The 15608-nt window shown below is 48.4% G+C and overlaps 1 protein-coding gene across 1 annotated transcript in view; it reads right to left on the reverse strand.

Moving 5' to 3' along the window:
- CSTF3 (cleavage stimulation factor subunit 3) overlaps positions 1-15608 on the reverse strand; it is a 731385-nt gene that overhangs the window by 657535 nt on the left and 58242 nt on the right. The window contains exons 2-3 of the mRNA XM_069623577.1: positions 10163-10264; positions 9943-10038 (exon numbers count right to left, since the gene is read on the reverse strand). Of these exons, the coding sequence (XP_069479678.1) occupies positions 9943-10038; positions 10163-10264 (198 nt within the window). The remainder of the gene's footprint in view (positions 1-9942; positions 10039-10162; positions 10265-15608) is intronic.

The raw sequence follows: 15608 nt of genomic DNA on the forward strand, positions 1-15608 counted from the left end.
TTTCCCAAACAGGTTGTTTCCGTCGAACGGCATGTCCAAGACTCTGGTCTGCACGTCCTGACGGAAGTCAGTAGCCTTGAGCCATCCACGCCGCCTAAGGCACATACCGTTGCCCAACTGGCGGAATCCAGTGTCAGCGATGTCCGTCGCAATCGTAATAGCGTGGTCCGACGCCACCTCTCCTTCCTGCAAGATCTCTAGGGCTTCCGCCCTCTTGTCGTCTGGTAGGAAGTCCAGCAGGGGGGCCAGTTTGTACCACAACTCCCTGTCGTAGCGGGCTACGATAGCCAAGGCGTTGGCCGCCTTAATCATCGTCGCTGCCGACGAGATGACTCTGCGTCCCATCATGTCCAATTTCATACCCTCGCCGTCCGGCGGGGTGGACGACGTAGAGGCCGTGCCCCCCCCCCGCTTTCTTCCTGGCCGCCGCGGAGACGACTGAGTCCAGGGTCGGCTGTGCCCGAAGGCACAAGGGGGCCGCGTCCGGGACCCGGTACTACTCGTACCGATCCCTTCTAGCCGGGGTCGTGGATGGGTTCTTGAGGAGGGCGAGGCCCTCATCCCAAATATCGTCCAGTAGAGATATAGCGAGGACCGTCTTCCTCTTGGCCTCGCGACGTTGATAAAGGAAACCTTCCTTCTCTTCCGGGCAGAGCTGGAAAAGCTTGGATGCCCTGGCGATCATGGAGTGAAACGATCCAATCTCGTCGGGCGGGGAAGCCCGGGTGGGAGGTGACGACGGGAGATCCTAGTCGTAAACCTCGTCTGTACCCGTCGCGGCCGTGTCAGTCCCCGTATCATCCCCACGTGTCGTGGACGGGGAGGAGGGCTGAACAGGGCGCGATGGCTGAAAAGGAGGTGGAGGACGAATCCTTCTCTTAGGGGGAGGGCTCCGAGAAGGGCCTGGCTCCGGGTCCCCCGTCGGGAGAGGTTCCTCCGTTGGTGGTAACGGCAGTCTCGTCCTTATCTCCGAGCATAAGGACTGTATAGCCAACAAAATGGCCGCCGAGTTGTCTTGCGGCACTGGTTGAGGGGAGTCCGACGGGCGGTCAGGAGCCCCGCCGGCACCCTCGACGTTCTCGTAGTCTCCTGCGTCGGGGTCCCTCCCGACGGGCTGGTCTTCTTCCACGCCAACGCCGTGGCTTAAGACTTTGATCAGCTCCTACTCAGAGGTTGAGGCCGAATCCACAACAACCTCCTGCCCCCCCCCTTTTTCTTCTCCGTCGGAGGTTTCACGGGGTCCTGTCGATGGGCAAGAAAGAGGACTCCCTCCGCGGTGGCAGGGAGACTCTGGGCCCCGAGGTCACCACCACTGGTGTAGCCTCCACAGGCTGAGCCAGGGCCGCCGCGACTGTCTCGATAGAGGCCTTGGCCGGGTGGATTAAGGCTTTCACCACCTTAGGTGCGCTCACCGCCTTCTCCTTGGGGGGAGGGTCACCTCCTCGCTCCCCCTCCGATGGGGCCTTCGAGCTCGACCGGGGTCTCTCCAGGAGCTTCGCCGGGTGCTCGGCCTTCCTCTTACCCGAGCCAGAGCGTTGGCTCATGGTTGATGGCGCCGGGGAGGATGCGCCCTGCCTGGCGCCCGTAGAGCCCGACCGTTCGGCGCTTCCGGTGCCAGCGGACTCGCGGTGCTTGGCCTTCTGTTGGACCCCCGTCGCCGGGACGCCCTCAAAGGTCTTAGAAGACCGCTCGGATTGCTTCTCGCCTGACGGGCTCTTTCCTTCCAGCCAGTTGACGAGACATTGATGGCGGTCCTTCATGGTCCGCTCCGACATATTGCCGCAAAACGCACAGTCCTTCTCCACGTCCGTCTTGTCCTCATGTAGGCAGCAAAGGCAAAGGGAGTGTTCGTCCTCCTTAAAGACTTTCTGAAGCTGGCATCCAGGGCAGACCCTGAACAGCTTTCCGGGCGTCAAGCTTCCCTTCTCCTGGGCCATGTCCGAGATGGGCCTGAGAAACTTCTGGAATCCTCCAAAAGCGTGGCTCGACGAAATCTTCACCCTTGAGGGGCGTAGACGAATCCGACACGGGTCCCCGTTAATCGGATGAAGAGACGGTGGAGCTTGAGGCTCTTTTGACTGAAAAAAAGAGATTTTCCTAAGAAAAAGCGCGAAAAAAGCACTAACGCTCGAGAGCAATAGCACGAGGATCCCAACACTTGAACGTGCGGTAAAAATCTGAAGATGGCTGCTAGAGGCGGGGCTTAGGTAGAGGGCAGTCATTGGCTGTGGTCAGTATGACGCAGAGATCAGTGATTGGTTACTACTAAAGACAGATCGGAAAGGAAACTGATACTGATTTTTTCTTTACCGAGGATTCCCAGCCTGACGACGGGGAATATTCATGAGCATGTGAATCCATGCCAGACCCCACGCTGGAGAACATCAGTTACTTGAACCCCCTTCAGGAATGGGGAGGTCACAACAGTGGGATGAATCAAAATGCTGCAATAACAAGCGAAAGGCATTATGGAGCACATCTGTATGAAACTGGCCAATTAATGGCCTTTCATGCCCCAAATCAGCCAACCATGTATTGTGTTACATCACTCAAAGATTGCCCCTTAAGCAGTCTTCCATCTGACAGAAGACGCTCCTAGTGATTTGCTCATAACCAGCCATTCTAGAAGCCAACACACATGTTCCCAGTAAAATCGACTGAGAAGAGGATGCCCCAGAGCACACTAGAAAATCAAAAGGTCAGCAGCAGAATGTGGCAGCCGAAGGGGGATTGCCAACACATCATAGCCCCAATGCTTAAATCATACGGTTTGTTCGGGGAGAGGTGGTATATTCCGCCCCCCTGCACCATTCCCGCACCCGCTAAATGCTGTGTGAGCTAAGGGAGAAGCTACCCATGATCCCATAAACACATAGGTCGGTATGTACCCATTTCACACCAACAGCTCCTTTTTGTAGTGACAATTTATGCCCATGATTATTTCATGCATGCCAGGTTTGTTTAGCTTAGACAAATGCTACATCATCTCTGCAAAACTCGCCTGACCTTCATCACGCAAGGATGAGCCCTGCTGACCCACGTCGTGCATGCCAAACCTCCAAGCTACCAGCCAATCATGTGGGACCAGACCCTGTATCCATGTATTCCTCCAATCCCGTTTCAACATTATGTACCTATAGGACAGCGTCAATAGTGATGTATCCCATAGCTTACAATGATACTGTTCGTGTAATGTTTAGCAGAGCGCTCTCGGGCAGCAGAGTTCTTTGCTCCATTTATTTGCTTATAAACATTTTGGTTTCCTTGCAATTACTCTCCTGGTCTCATACCCTAGCAGGGTGTGTACTTTATTATGTCTATTGGACACGTGCATACTAAAGGTGCCAGCCTTCATTTGTGACCCCTTATACATGACAGTTCAGGAGATACTTCTGTACTTGCAGCAAGATCTGGGGCTACCCGTGGAGGGCCAGTACTACCTACGGTTGACAGACATTCTACAAAGGCATATACTCCAGAGTGGAGTCTGTGGGTCACTGCTTTGCAAAAACCTAACTGCTCGCCAGAGCTGGGCGGGGCCTGCCACAGGAAGGCCCCCTTGGAATACACCGCGAACAGAGGCTCTTGAAAGAACACTGGCACGTGAGTACTAATTGCAAGGGATGAACAAATAAGGGTATATGTTTGGGAGGTTGAATAGTAAAGGGAAGAGAAACATGCATGGTTGGAGCGTGAGTGAGATGAGTATTTGTATTTTCTTTATATGGCCATTTTCTTTTTATATATATGGAGAAATAAAAAGATACAGGAACATAGCTTGGAAAGGAGATAGAAGCTGGCGCCGGGTTTCACTGTCCCGACCAGTGTAGAGATTAAAAGAGAATAGAACAAAAGTAGGAGCCTCATTTACGGAGTAGGCTGGATAGTAAACAATAGTGGTTGTTTTAAGTCTGATCTTTTTCCTAGTGTTTGGTGTTGTGGGGTCGGCCCAGGAGGGACACAGGTGGCGTGCATGGAGAACGTGTGAAAGGGGGTTTTGGGTAAGGATAAAAAGGGTGAGTTCTGTGTTTAATGTACTGTATAGTTTAAATATTTGTTGATCATGTTCTGTTAAAACGTCTTATGGTGCATTGTGTTTATGTGCAGACAATATAAGCAGTACTATAGGGGGGTGAAGTATGCAGTACCTTTAGGGTGCACTACAACAACCCTGACCTCCTGGCAATAACTGTACTACACAGGATGGTATTGTGGACGAGTAGTCAGGCTTATCTCAAGAGGGGTCAATGTGAGCTGTAGGGGAGTTACGCAGAGGTTCACAGTGACAAGTTCCAGGGCACTTCTGAGGGCTTCCTTTAGCAAGGCACCTAGCAGATGTCTGGAATGGATGGTCCCTACACTCTAGGGTCGCAGCTCCTTCGCAGGACTGCTAAACGCCACAAGCAAGGCAGGGCTCGTCTATGACAGCAGCAGATGTTGGTCGCCAGGCCTCCTTCAGTCAGGTCTCGGGTTTCTTCGCAGGTCTCACAGCTGGATAGGATACTTTGCTCCTTTAGGTTTCTCCAGGATCTCTAAAAAACAATTGGTGCATGGGTCCTCTTATCCTAAAAACCAGGTAAGAGCTGCTGCCCTCAACAGCCAATAGCAGGACTAGCCCACACACACATATCCCCCCCCCCCCCCCAGCAGTGGTCCAATCGGGCCCACTGGCTGGAACATTCATGCATACCACTCACACACCGAAGCCAGTTTGTGGATTGGGACCAGACCTTCCCAGCCCACATCCTGCCAGCAAACGCACACAGCCCTCCAGTAGCCCGCCAAAAGCTTGAGCTTTCCCGGGCACTGGAAGGATTTTCCTTGCCTCTCAAGCAAGGAAGAAGGCTAACAAGATGGCAAAAGGACAGGCGGAAGACCATGTGGCACGACCATGTTTGGACACTAGCCACAGTTAGTAGCCATACGGGGTAAGGCTAAAACGAAAAGTCCCAAAAAGTGGGGAAAGTCACTGCTGCCACCAGCTTATCCTTTTAGCACACCTAGAGTAACCAAAAATCCTCTAAGTGTTATCCTAGGGCAAAACAAAAATGCACCCCATTGTACGGCAGTGTGAGCTGCATTGCACAATGATAAAAAGTAACCACAAGTGATACAAAACTAAACAAAAGTAGTAATACAGTAACACGACTAAGGGAAACCATGTTTCCCAGTACTGACAGCCTGAAGGACATGCGAGTTTCCCCAGGACATGAGCAAAAGCCATTAAATGTACAGGTCAGATTCAAATATAAAGAAAGTTTGGGGTTTCCATAAAGATGGAATGAAAGTTGCAGTAAAGAAAAATCTTTCCTAACAGTACCTGACCCCAGGGTTGTAGGTTGAGTTTCCTACCTCCAATGGGTTTGGATGCTGTACACGGCGCCTAGGGCGAAGATATATATACTAACCAAATGCTGGCCGACTATATCCACCCAACGGGGGGCCGGGGGGGGTGGGGCTTACTCGGCAGGGATGCCCTTTGTCCCCCATCCTTTTTGCATTGGCAGTCGAGCCTTTAGCCTGTACCCTACCCTATGGGAATATCATGCACACAGAGGGACAAAGATACACTCCCATCTCTCGATAATCACCATCTATGCAGACGATATGCTGCTATACGTGAAAAATCCCAGACAGAATTTACAACCACTGGTAGAGGAAATCTCCCTGTGGGTGACCTTTACGGTTTGAGGATCAACTGGGGTAAGTGAGGTATTCCCGCTTACAACTAGTGTTGATCGGTCTGACATTGGTGAGGCTTTCAGCTGGTGCCCACAGGGCATTAGATAACTGGGCATCCTAGTGTCACTATCCCCAACAGAACTGTATAGAGGGGACTATGTGACGACACTCGAAAAATTGGAACAGTAGGTGATGTGTGGATCCTCCTTCCCATCTCCCAAGCAGCCTGAATTTCAGTGGCAACGATGGTGATCCTTCTAAAGCTTTTATATATTTAACAATGTCCCGACCTGGCCCCGGCTCAAGAGTCTGATGGTCCGACTGGTGTGGGCAAGTCAGGGTGTCGTATGACACTTACCCGACCGTATGAACAGGGGGGCCTACAATACCTGGATCTGTATACTTATTTCCTAGCAGCACATATACAATATTCTGTCTGGTGGTGGTCCCATACAGCTGAGCACCCACATATCCTGCTTGAAAAGGTAACTTCACACCCACATAACATGAGGGTTGCTTTGGGGTTCCCCAGAGAGGCGAGAACAGATTCAACTAGTAACAATCACTTGCAGAGCCTGGGGTCAGACCCGTTTGGATGGACAGGGGGAGCGGTACTCCCCAATGCTCGCCTTGTACCTGGTTAGCGGAATACCATTTACCCACGAGAAACATTTGACAGAGGTTGGGGGTCCACACATTGGTGGATCTCGTTCAGGACAGGGGGCAGGGGGTCATTGCATGGGAGGCCCTGAGGGATAGAGGGGAGTGGACGGCAGTAACTGTTGTACTTCCGGTTGCGTGAGGAAATCCAAATGGCCAAGCGTCCCGAATACTCCAATATGTCACAGCTCCACCAACCACTAAGAAGCTGGTATCTTCCATATATAAACTCTTTCGATCACAGAGAGTAACCCATATATTTAATAAAGTCAAATGGGAATCGGTTCTTGGAAAGGAGTAGACAGAACAATGGAGGATGATCTGCATACAGACGCGCAATCGGCACTGATTGATACATTTAACATTTCTGCACCAAATGTACTATTCCCCAGCACAATCTCCCCAGTGTATTTGATGTGGATATGACCCGGCTGATTTTTTCCAGGTCTCCTGGAGCTGCCCACAGATATGTCCTTTTTGGGATAAAATAGAGGCGCCGTCTCTCAGATGCTATGTATTCAAATGCAATATCCCCCAGAACGGAGGTTGTTAGCTCTGGTTGAAGTTGGGTCTAGGACTGAAAAGAAATTGGTGGGGATGAGTCAGTGGTTGCCAGATACTTAATAGCCAGGGCGCGGGGGAAACAAAGGGCTCCTCGTTTTCAGGTGTGGTTGAACAGCACAAACTTGTGTGAGAAGAGGGAAACACAATATGCTTTGACCCTACCAAACCATAGCAGACCACTGGGCTACTGGAGCCCATTCAGAACGTATATGTCCAGAGATGTGAAGGACCTGGCCTGCCCCCCTCAGGCGGTGTGACCGGAGGGTCGGTTCGACCCTTGGTGCCTGTACAAGAATAGTGAGGGCAGGGGTGATCCCAGAAGATTTTGATTCATCAATGTCTCCCCTGTGCATGCCTCGGAGGTTGGAGTTTGGGGCATAGAGGAATATTTCCTTAGATGCACATGGCGCGTATTGTATGTACAAGCTGTTGCATGGACCTGTATACATTTATCACTTATATACATAAGTATACTTGCTCAATGCTCTCCTGTATCGACACGTTTCAGGGGGTGGGCTTGTTATCTCAGGAGTGTTTGTATCCCTGATGGTTGGGTTTAAAATGAAGAAATATAAAAAAAAAAAAGTAAACTGTCAATGGGCTGCTCAGCCACAGGTCAAGGCCAGGGGCACAAGAGATACGTCTGTTGGAACTCACCTATAGGCTAAAGATACAGAGAGCTAAGATCTCAACATTATACATGTTGCTGGATAGGTTAGACCGGCAGGAGAGGTTGCCTTACATGGTTAAGTGGGAACAAGACCTGGGATAGGCAATGGATGAGGAGGCCTGGAGTAGGATTTGGGCTCGTACACATAGGGCATCTAGATGTGTGATAAACAATATGCGGTCCAGGTTTGCTACAGATGGTACCAGTCCTAGCAGAGGCTTAATGAAATGAGCAGGACATGCTCCCCCCCCTACTGCCGGAGAGGGGGCAGGGAGATGGGCTCGCTGCTGCACATGTTGTGGACATCTGGAAAGGTAGATTTTTGGAAGGAGGGTTTGGTGCAAATAAATCACAGGAACCCAATTTCCCATGGATCCGTGGGTGATACTATTGGGAGACAGGGATGGGATTCTAGTCATGTATGGCTATCAGGGAACACCAACATCACCCTACCTGTTGGCAGTAAAAAAACAACCATTGCTTGAGACTGGAAAAACCCAGAGGGTACCATTCTGCAGATGTGGCGGGTAAAGATCTGGGATGTCTTGATCACAACATTCAGTGCAGGGGCAGTATGAATATACGTACACACTCACTAAGAAAGTTATGGAGGGTTTAAAAAGGTTTGAGGAAATAAAAAAACATTCACCTCAATGTGAAAATAGGACAGTCCAATTGAGCCAAGTCACATTCCACAATGCCACCTGGGACATGGCTCAAATGGACCCATTTTCATATTTCTGGTGAACGAGTTTTTATTTCCTCAAACCTTTTTAAACCCTCCATAACTTTGTGAAAACATGGCCAAATGCGCCAACCAGGAAGCTGTCAGGGCTATACTGGTGAAACCAGGTATATAGTGGTCCTGGCAGCCTTGCAAATGTCAGTCTTGGGTTAAGGTATGTATCGTAGCACTGCCCTCTTAGAAAAAGAACTTCCTGAAGAAAAAGGTGTGCTTATTTGCATACTCAATGCCTTGCTGTTGTGGCTCAGACCTGGAGGTGAACTTCCAGCGATGGCTACTAGGTGGCAGAGTGGAATGTGTGACTCAGATATATATTATATACACACACACACACACACACACACACACACACACACACACACACACACACACACATACACATACATGCAAAAACCAACCCTGATGAGAAGATGCTATTTACTGTGATGTCACCAACCAATGAGAGCCAACAAGAGGGTGAAAGGGAGAGGCATGGGCAGAAGTGGCAATATATGGGAGTGCCAAGATCTGTAGGTTTAATGCCCGTAATTGTGTGAAAGATCACTAGTGTGGGCTCTGTTTGGAGTCTGAAAACAATTGTGATGTTGCAATGCCTTGTGCCTAAATCTGTAATGCTGTGGCAGTTAAAAACAAAGATGCAGGAGGTGCGGGGGGAATGAGGGGGGTCATTATGTGCCCTGTACATATAACTCCCATCTTGAAATTAAACGAATTTCAACCCTGACTTCCAATGTAGCCATCAGGTGTGTTTCAAGTACCTTCTTTTAAAAAGCAAAAGAAATGCTGAAGTGTGACAAAACTAACAGGTGCTTTTTCCATCTATTAGACCCATAAAGTCTCTTCTGGTTCAGCGAACACAACTTTGTACTGTCTAAGGCTGCATGATTTCTCTTTTCTAAACAATAGGTTCTTACTTCATTATACATTACTTTGGTCAACTGCTGCTGGCTAGGCAACAGTCTACAATTAAAGCAAAGGTCGTTATGCCAAAAAATGTAAAAGGATCCAATCAGCACAAAAAAACTTCAATAAAAAAAATACATTTTAAAAAAACACAAGGACCTTTCGCCTACCAATTTTCACCTACCAATACTAACAAATACACTATAACATAGCAGTGCCTTGGCTTACTAAACAAAGCATTAAAAACATTTACAAAGTGTCACTACACATTTACTTCATGTATTCTGAAACGCTCAGGTCAAATGTTGCATCTCAAATATTTATGTTAGCATTTGGCGGCCTTCCAGTTCGCAGAATATGTTACTTTACAACATCCGAGGACACCATTCAGAATAGTTTGCAAATATTAAATATAAACCAAGAAAAGCTCTAAATAAATGACACAGGAGGCAATAAATTGACACATGACGAGTAAATAAAAGGCTAAAGCACTCCATACCATTTAAATGGTTTTAATGTTGTTGCAACTCCATAATGCAACAATCATCAATTCAACCAAATGATTGCTCATTTCCTACTTCATACCCTTGTTACAAAAAAAGGCATGATTCAATTAAGTCCTCCTTGCCTTACTGTGTCTTAAGTACGTTACATCAGTTATTCTATTACACTGTACATTAAGATTTGAAAATAGGAAAAAGTAAAATAAAATATTAACCTCTGCTTCAATGTACAGTTTCCAAAATCTGCCAGAACTGGGGAACTGGGTAACAAGGCGCTCATAGGTCTTCCGTGCTTTGTCTATAGGTTGATTCTAAAATTTGAAAACCAATAAACAAAATGGTAGCATTAACATTTGATGCTACAGGGAGTATATGTTTCAGGTTCATAGCGCGACTGGTACCCATAGAAGGAAATGTAATCCTATGTCACTAAACCTGTGATTCTCGAATGAGAATGCTCCAAGCGTCGAGGTCACATGGATTGTCTTCTAATTTCTTCTCAGCTTTTTTCACCTTTTCTGGAACATATTCAGCAGTCTATCGAACATTGGAAACAAAATAATACTGGTGTTGACTTTCATGTTTTCAAACGTTACATAGTTCAAACCACCATACATACACCCATAAACCTTAGAAGCAATACATACGGTTACAATACATGGGTATAAAGAGAAAGGCCAACAGATCGTAATAGCTACCAAGGAGGAAGGCGAATATCAAGATGTTACGAAAACCGGATTCATGTGTCTTTAATTGAAGCATGCCAATTTCAACTAAATGACAGCATTTCATAGGGAGTGTTGGGGAGATTCTTCTCATAGCCCCCTGCCACGCAATGTAAAACCATTTACCTCCAAGCCAAACAGTGGGTTGCAACCAAAAGATAGAACAAACTCTTGTGGCCAACTGTGGAAGAGCAGTCGGGCTTCACTCTGAGGGAAGGTGGTCAATTGATTCATTCAATCAGCTATTTACATAGTGCTCTTTCACACAAGGCATCATGGCGCAAAAGAAATGGTAACAAGACAGATGTAAGCAATCAGGGGGTAACCATGCGAGGCAGAACTAATAAAGATTGCCAAAGCGCATAGCGCAGGAAGTCTTGATTCTATTAAAGACACGGAGGCGATCATTATGCTTTATCTTCTTTAATACTGCTTAACAGCTTTTCAAATCATGTTCATTCAAAACTTTTTTGTTTCCTTTTTTAAACGAGAAATGTAAAAATCAACTCAAAATGTATCCTTACTGGATCACGGGACTGTCTTTACTACAAGTCCCATGAGGCTCTATAGCCTGTAGTCCCAGCCTCCATGTGAACCACTAATAGGAAACCACTCCCTAGTATAATTCCTCCTCTGCCTAGGTCATTTCCTCTTCTTTTCTGATGCTCTTCCTGCACTTGTCTTTAAAAGTCTTACTCTCCTGAACTGGCATCTTCCTTCCTGCCTGTCTGGAGCGGTGGATTCCTCTCTCGAAAATAATATTGCATCACTCTCGAGTTTTTCATCTCTTCCCCTTAAATAAAACCAAAAGGATATGTTAGGGTGGGGAATTCGCTTCCTAGTTTTAAGGAGAAACATCAGGTTAAAGAAACAACTGTCCAATTTATACAGTGTGACATTCCTTTAGGGAGGGATAACGATCGCCTCTGTGTCATTAATAGAATCAAGACTTCCTGCGCTATGCGCTTTGGCAATCTTTATTCTATGACAAGACCGGAGGCGATCATTATGCTTGTTCAAAGCTTTCAATCACTGCTGATGCCATGTTCTCTAGAGGCTTGAAATAGAAAGTTCTGAAAACGGAATCACTCGACCAGTCCGCCGCCTTGAGGATCTCCTGCAGCGGAACTCCGGCTGCAAAAGCTCTCGAAGCCATTGATCCCCTGGTCGAATGAGCCCCAAAGACAGAAATGTCTATGCCAGCTAGATCCATAATCTCTCTCACCCATCTGGCGATAGTCGACACTGCTACTGCCTTAAAGGGCTTTCTTGGCGCAATAAGCAGCTGAGTGACCCCATGAGGTCTAAGCGCTGCTGTCGCTGCTTCATAGCACTTAATGCATCGCGCTACGCAAAGCTTGCTATTGTTTGGAAAATATGGGTAATTAATTACTTTAGAATTCGTCTTGGTACGCTGCGCCAAGTTAAACGCTATGCCCTCTGGATAAAAGATCTTTCTATCTACCTCTAGGGCCTTCACGTCTGATACTCTCCTGCAGGATAGTAAGCAAAGTAAAGTGGATAACTTGCCTGATAGCTGTTTGCTCGATAAAAGGTCGTTCTGGGGCCAGAGTTCGAACAATTGTAGGACCTTGTTAACGTCCCAAAGTGCTGCATATTTAGGTAAAGGAGGTTTAGTAAGCTTCACTCCTTTAAGGAGTCTAGTTATCGCTGGGTGTTCCCCCTACTGGATTCCCGTCTATGTGATCGTGTCCCGCCGAAATGGCTGACCTGTACACTCCCACTGTCCTGAAAGCTCTACCGCTGTTTGTCAAAGCTGCTAGGAAGTTCAAAACATGTTCTATAGGAGCTGAAATGGGAGAAATACTCCTCCCCCTGCACCATCTGGCCCAGGCTTGCCAAGCGGAATCATAGCTCCTGATCGTGGAAGGGGCCCATAAAGTCTTGATAAGCTCTGTAGCTTGCTCTGAAAGGCCTGGCAAGCACCACCTGCGCCTGAAATTCTGCACGCTAGGAGATGCAGCGTCTTGTTCTGAATCAGCAGATGATATTCGCCCTTCGGATTGACTAGGAGATCTGTCCTGTGGGAAATCCTCAGCGGGAAATCCATAGAAAGTTCCACCAGAACTGGAAACCATGCTTGCGATTTCCATTCTGGTGTCACCATCACTAGCTCTGCTCCTTCTCTGCGCGTCTTCGCTAGGACCCTCGCCAGCATCACGAAGGGGGGAAAAGCATAAAGAACTTGTCCCCTCCAGTCGTGCATGAACGCATCGGTCCCGGATGCCTCTGGGTCCAGTCTCCAGCTGAAAAACTTCGGCAGTTGGGCATTCAGTCTCGAAGCAAACCGATCTATACCTAAGGGACCCCATCTCTGTTGCAATTTCTTGATGACTGATTCGTGCAGTTTCCAATCGCTGGAATCTGTTAGATATCGGGAGTTCCAGTCCGCGACTGTATTCTTTGCTCCCGGAAGATACTCTGCTTTACTCTGCTTTACTGCTATCTCCTTTTCCAAGCAAGCATGCCAGAAATCCTTTGCTAACTCGGCTAGCATCTTGGATTTCGTGCCCCCTAGTTTGTTGATGTACCTCACTACAGATATATTTTCCATGCGCAGGAAGATGCAGCTTCTCGCTCGATCTTTGGTAAATGCTTTTACTGCGAATGAGCCCGCCAACAGCTCTAGGCAGTTTATGTGCATGTCTAACTCCTTTTGACCATTTTCCTCCGGTCTCGATGAGACCGCATCTCGCTCCCCAGCCGGATCTGCTGGCATCCGACTATGACCATCTCTGGAGTGTCTCCGAAAATTGCTCTGCCGTTCCAGGCTTCCATATTGCTGAGCCACCATTGAATCTCCGCTTTGCTGTCTGCGTCTAGCGGGACCAAGCGGTGATACCTCCAACCTTTCTGAAGGAATCGTATCTTGAGCCTCTGAAGGGCTCAATAATGCAAGGGGCCCGGAAATATTGCTTGTATAGATGCTGCTAGGAGACCCACTATCCTGGCTAGATTGCGAAGCGATATAACCGGCTTCTTCAGAGCTGTCCTTAGATCTTTCTTTATCGCTCTGATCTTGGCTACGGGAAGTTCCAGGGAAGCCTTCCTCGTGTCGATCACAAAACCCAGGAACTCTATCCTTCTGCTGGGTATTAAATCCGACTTCTCTATATTGATGAGGAAACCCAATTCTGCAATGCGCTTGCTTGCCCATTGAACCTGGCTGACTAGCCTTTCTCCGTTTTTGGACATGAAAAGGATGTCGTCTAGATAGATGATCATCCGAATACCTTCGTCTCTGAGGGCCGCTGCCAGAGGTCTCATGAGCTTCGTAAAAGCCCGAGGGGCTGATGCTAGGCCGAACGGCAATGTCTTGAACTGCCACCTCTACTTCCTCCAAGTAAACTGGAGAAACTTGCGGTCCTGGGGGGCCACGGGAACTGTTAGATATGCGTCCTTCAGGTCTAACCGTGCTAACCAGTCCCCTGTCCTGAGCAGATCTGCAAGCAGATGGACTCCTTCCATCTTGAAATGTTTGTAGACTAGCCAGCTGTTCAGCTCTTTCAGATTTATCACGGGTCGGACTTTGCCCTTCCTGTGGACTAAAAACATGTTGCTCAAGAAACCTGTCGAATGAGGCTGTGCTTTCTCTATGGCTTGTTTCTGAGCTAGCTCTCGCAATTCCCTGTCTAGTAATGTCGCCTCTGCTGCTGAACAAAGCAAGCGCGGTGGGATTCTCTTCTGGCAGGGGTAATTTACAAAGTCTAGCCTGTAGCCTTGCGCGGTCTGGAGAACTCAAGCATCTGCTGAAAGCTCTTGCCAGTTGTGCATAAAAAGCGCTGTCCTGCCCCCTACCGGTGGGTATACTGCTTTGCGTACTCTCACCCGAGTTGTTAGACTGATGCCTGGAGTAGCCTCTTCCGCATCTTCCTCTACCGCTTCTGCCTCTATTTGGGAAAAAGGCGTCCTGCTGTCGCGATTCCCAATACTGTGCTCTCGGTCCCTGTGGCCTTCTGTTGGAATTAAACCGGCCGGTCGAGCGGCCTCTGAATCGACCGGCCCCGGCAAAAATGCACCCGGGAAAAACCTTAATAGTTGTCTGAGCTTTCGAGGGCCGTGTATGTGCCCACAAACCTGCTCATTTCTTTTACGAAGGTATCCCCAAAGAGCAGACCTGGAGCGCTTTCTCCCGCTTCGTATGAAGCTAAGTCACTTAGTTTGCTATCTATTTTGAACAGCGTAGATAGTCTCCTTTCTGCTGAAAAGCGCTGCATTAGCATTGCCTAAAAGGCATACGGCTCGCTGAGCCCAATTAGCTAGTAGGTACAATCTACTGGCTCTCCAGTGTCCTTCGCTCTCTTCGCGAGATCCATAATCTTTGGAATGGGCCCTGTCAGGTCCAGTACCTTATCTTGGCAGGAACGCCAGGCCCGGTCCATGCCCTTCCTTACGTCTTTATTCGCTTTGGTCACGAATGTGAGCATTTTTGGGTCTAACTCGGGAGTTTCGGCCACTTTCCCGTTCAAATCTGGCCTGGGGCATTCTGACCCGAGCCGAAATCTTGTTTCTTTTTCAAGCGGTTTGCGTATCTTTTGAGCCATATAAATGGCTACCCTTGGAGAAGGGGTCCATTCCGTAGAGCGCGGATGCCTAATAGCATCCGGCTCAAACATATCTGATATGTCCTCATCATGGGTGGCCTCCACCTTGCTGGCTGTACTCTTTCCTGAACTGGGTTGTATCAGAGTTTTCTCTGTGCTCGGGTTGCTCTCGTCGTCTTCCACTTAATCTGCACTATCCGACGAGGAACCCTCCTTCCCTACATTATCCGCCCCTGGGGATGGGGGTACGAGGCTTGGCACTGCTGATCTCGCCAAAAAAGCTTTAAGCCTAAAGAAAGCATCAGCTGCCTCCTGGGGTTGTTCATCTTGTCCCCTGATAGAGCCCGGGGGGGGGGGGGGGGGGGTAATGGTTCGAAGAGTGCTTTCTCTTCCGGGCCGCTTTACGCCCCCTATTATCTTTCTCCAGAGGTCTTGTGGAGGTCCCTTCCCCTGGGTCTTCTTGAACACCAACTTAAGTGCCCAGTAAACCCTCCAGTATCTGGAGTCTATCTTGTAGTGGTTGAACACCTTGAGCTACTGCTCTAGTCAGAGAGTCTCCTAGAACTCTCTTGAAGCTGAGAGAGGTCTCTC

The sequence above is a fragment of the Ambystoma mexicanum genome, chromosome 11 (assembly GCF_040938575.1).
Source record: "Ambystoma mexicanum isolate Mex_15411 chromosome 11, UKY_AmexF1_1, whole genome shotgun sequence".
NCBI lineage: Eukaryota > Metazoa > Chordata > Amphibia > Caudata > Ambystomatidae > Ambystoma > Ambystoma mexicanum.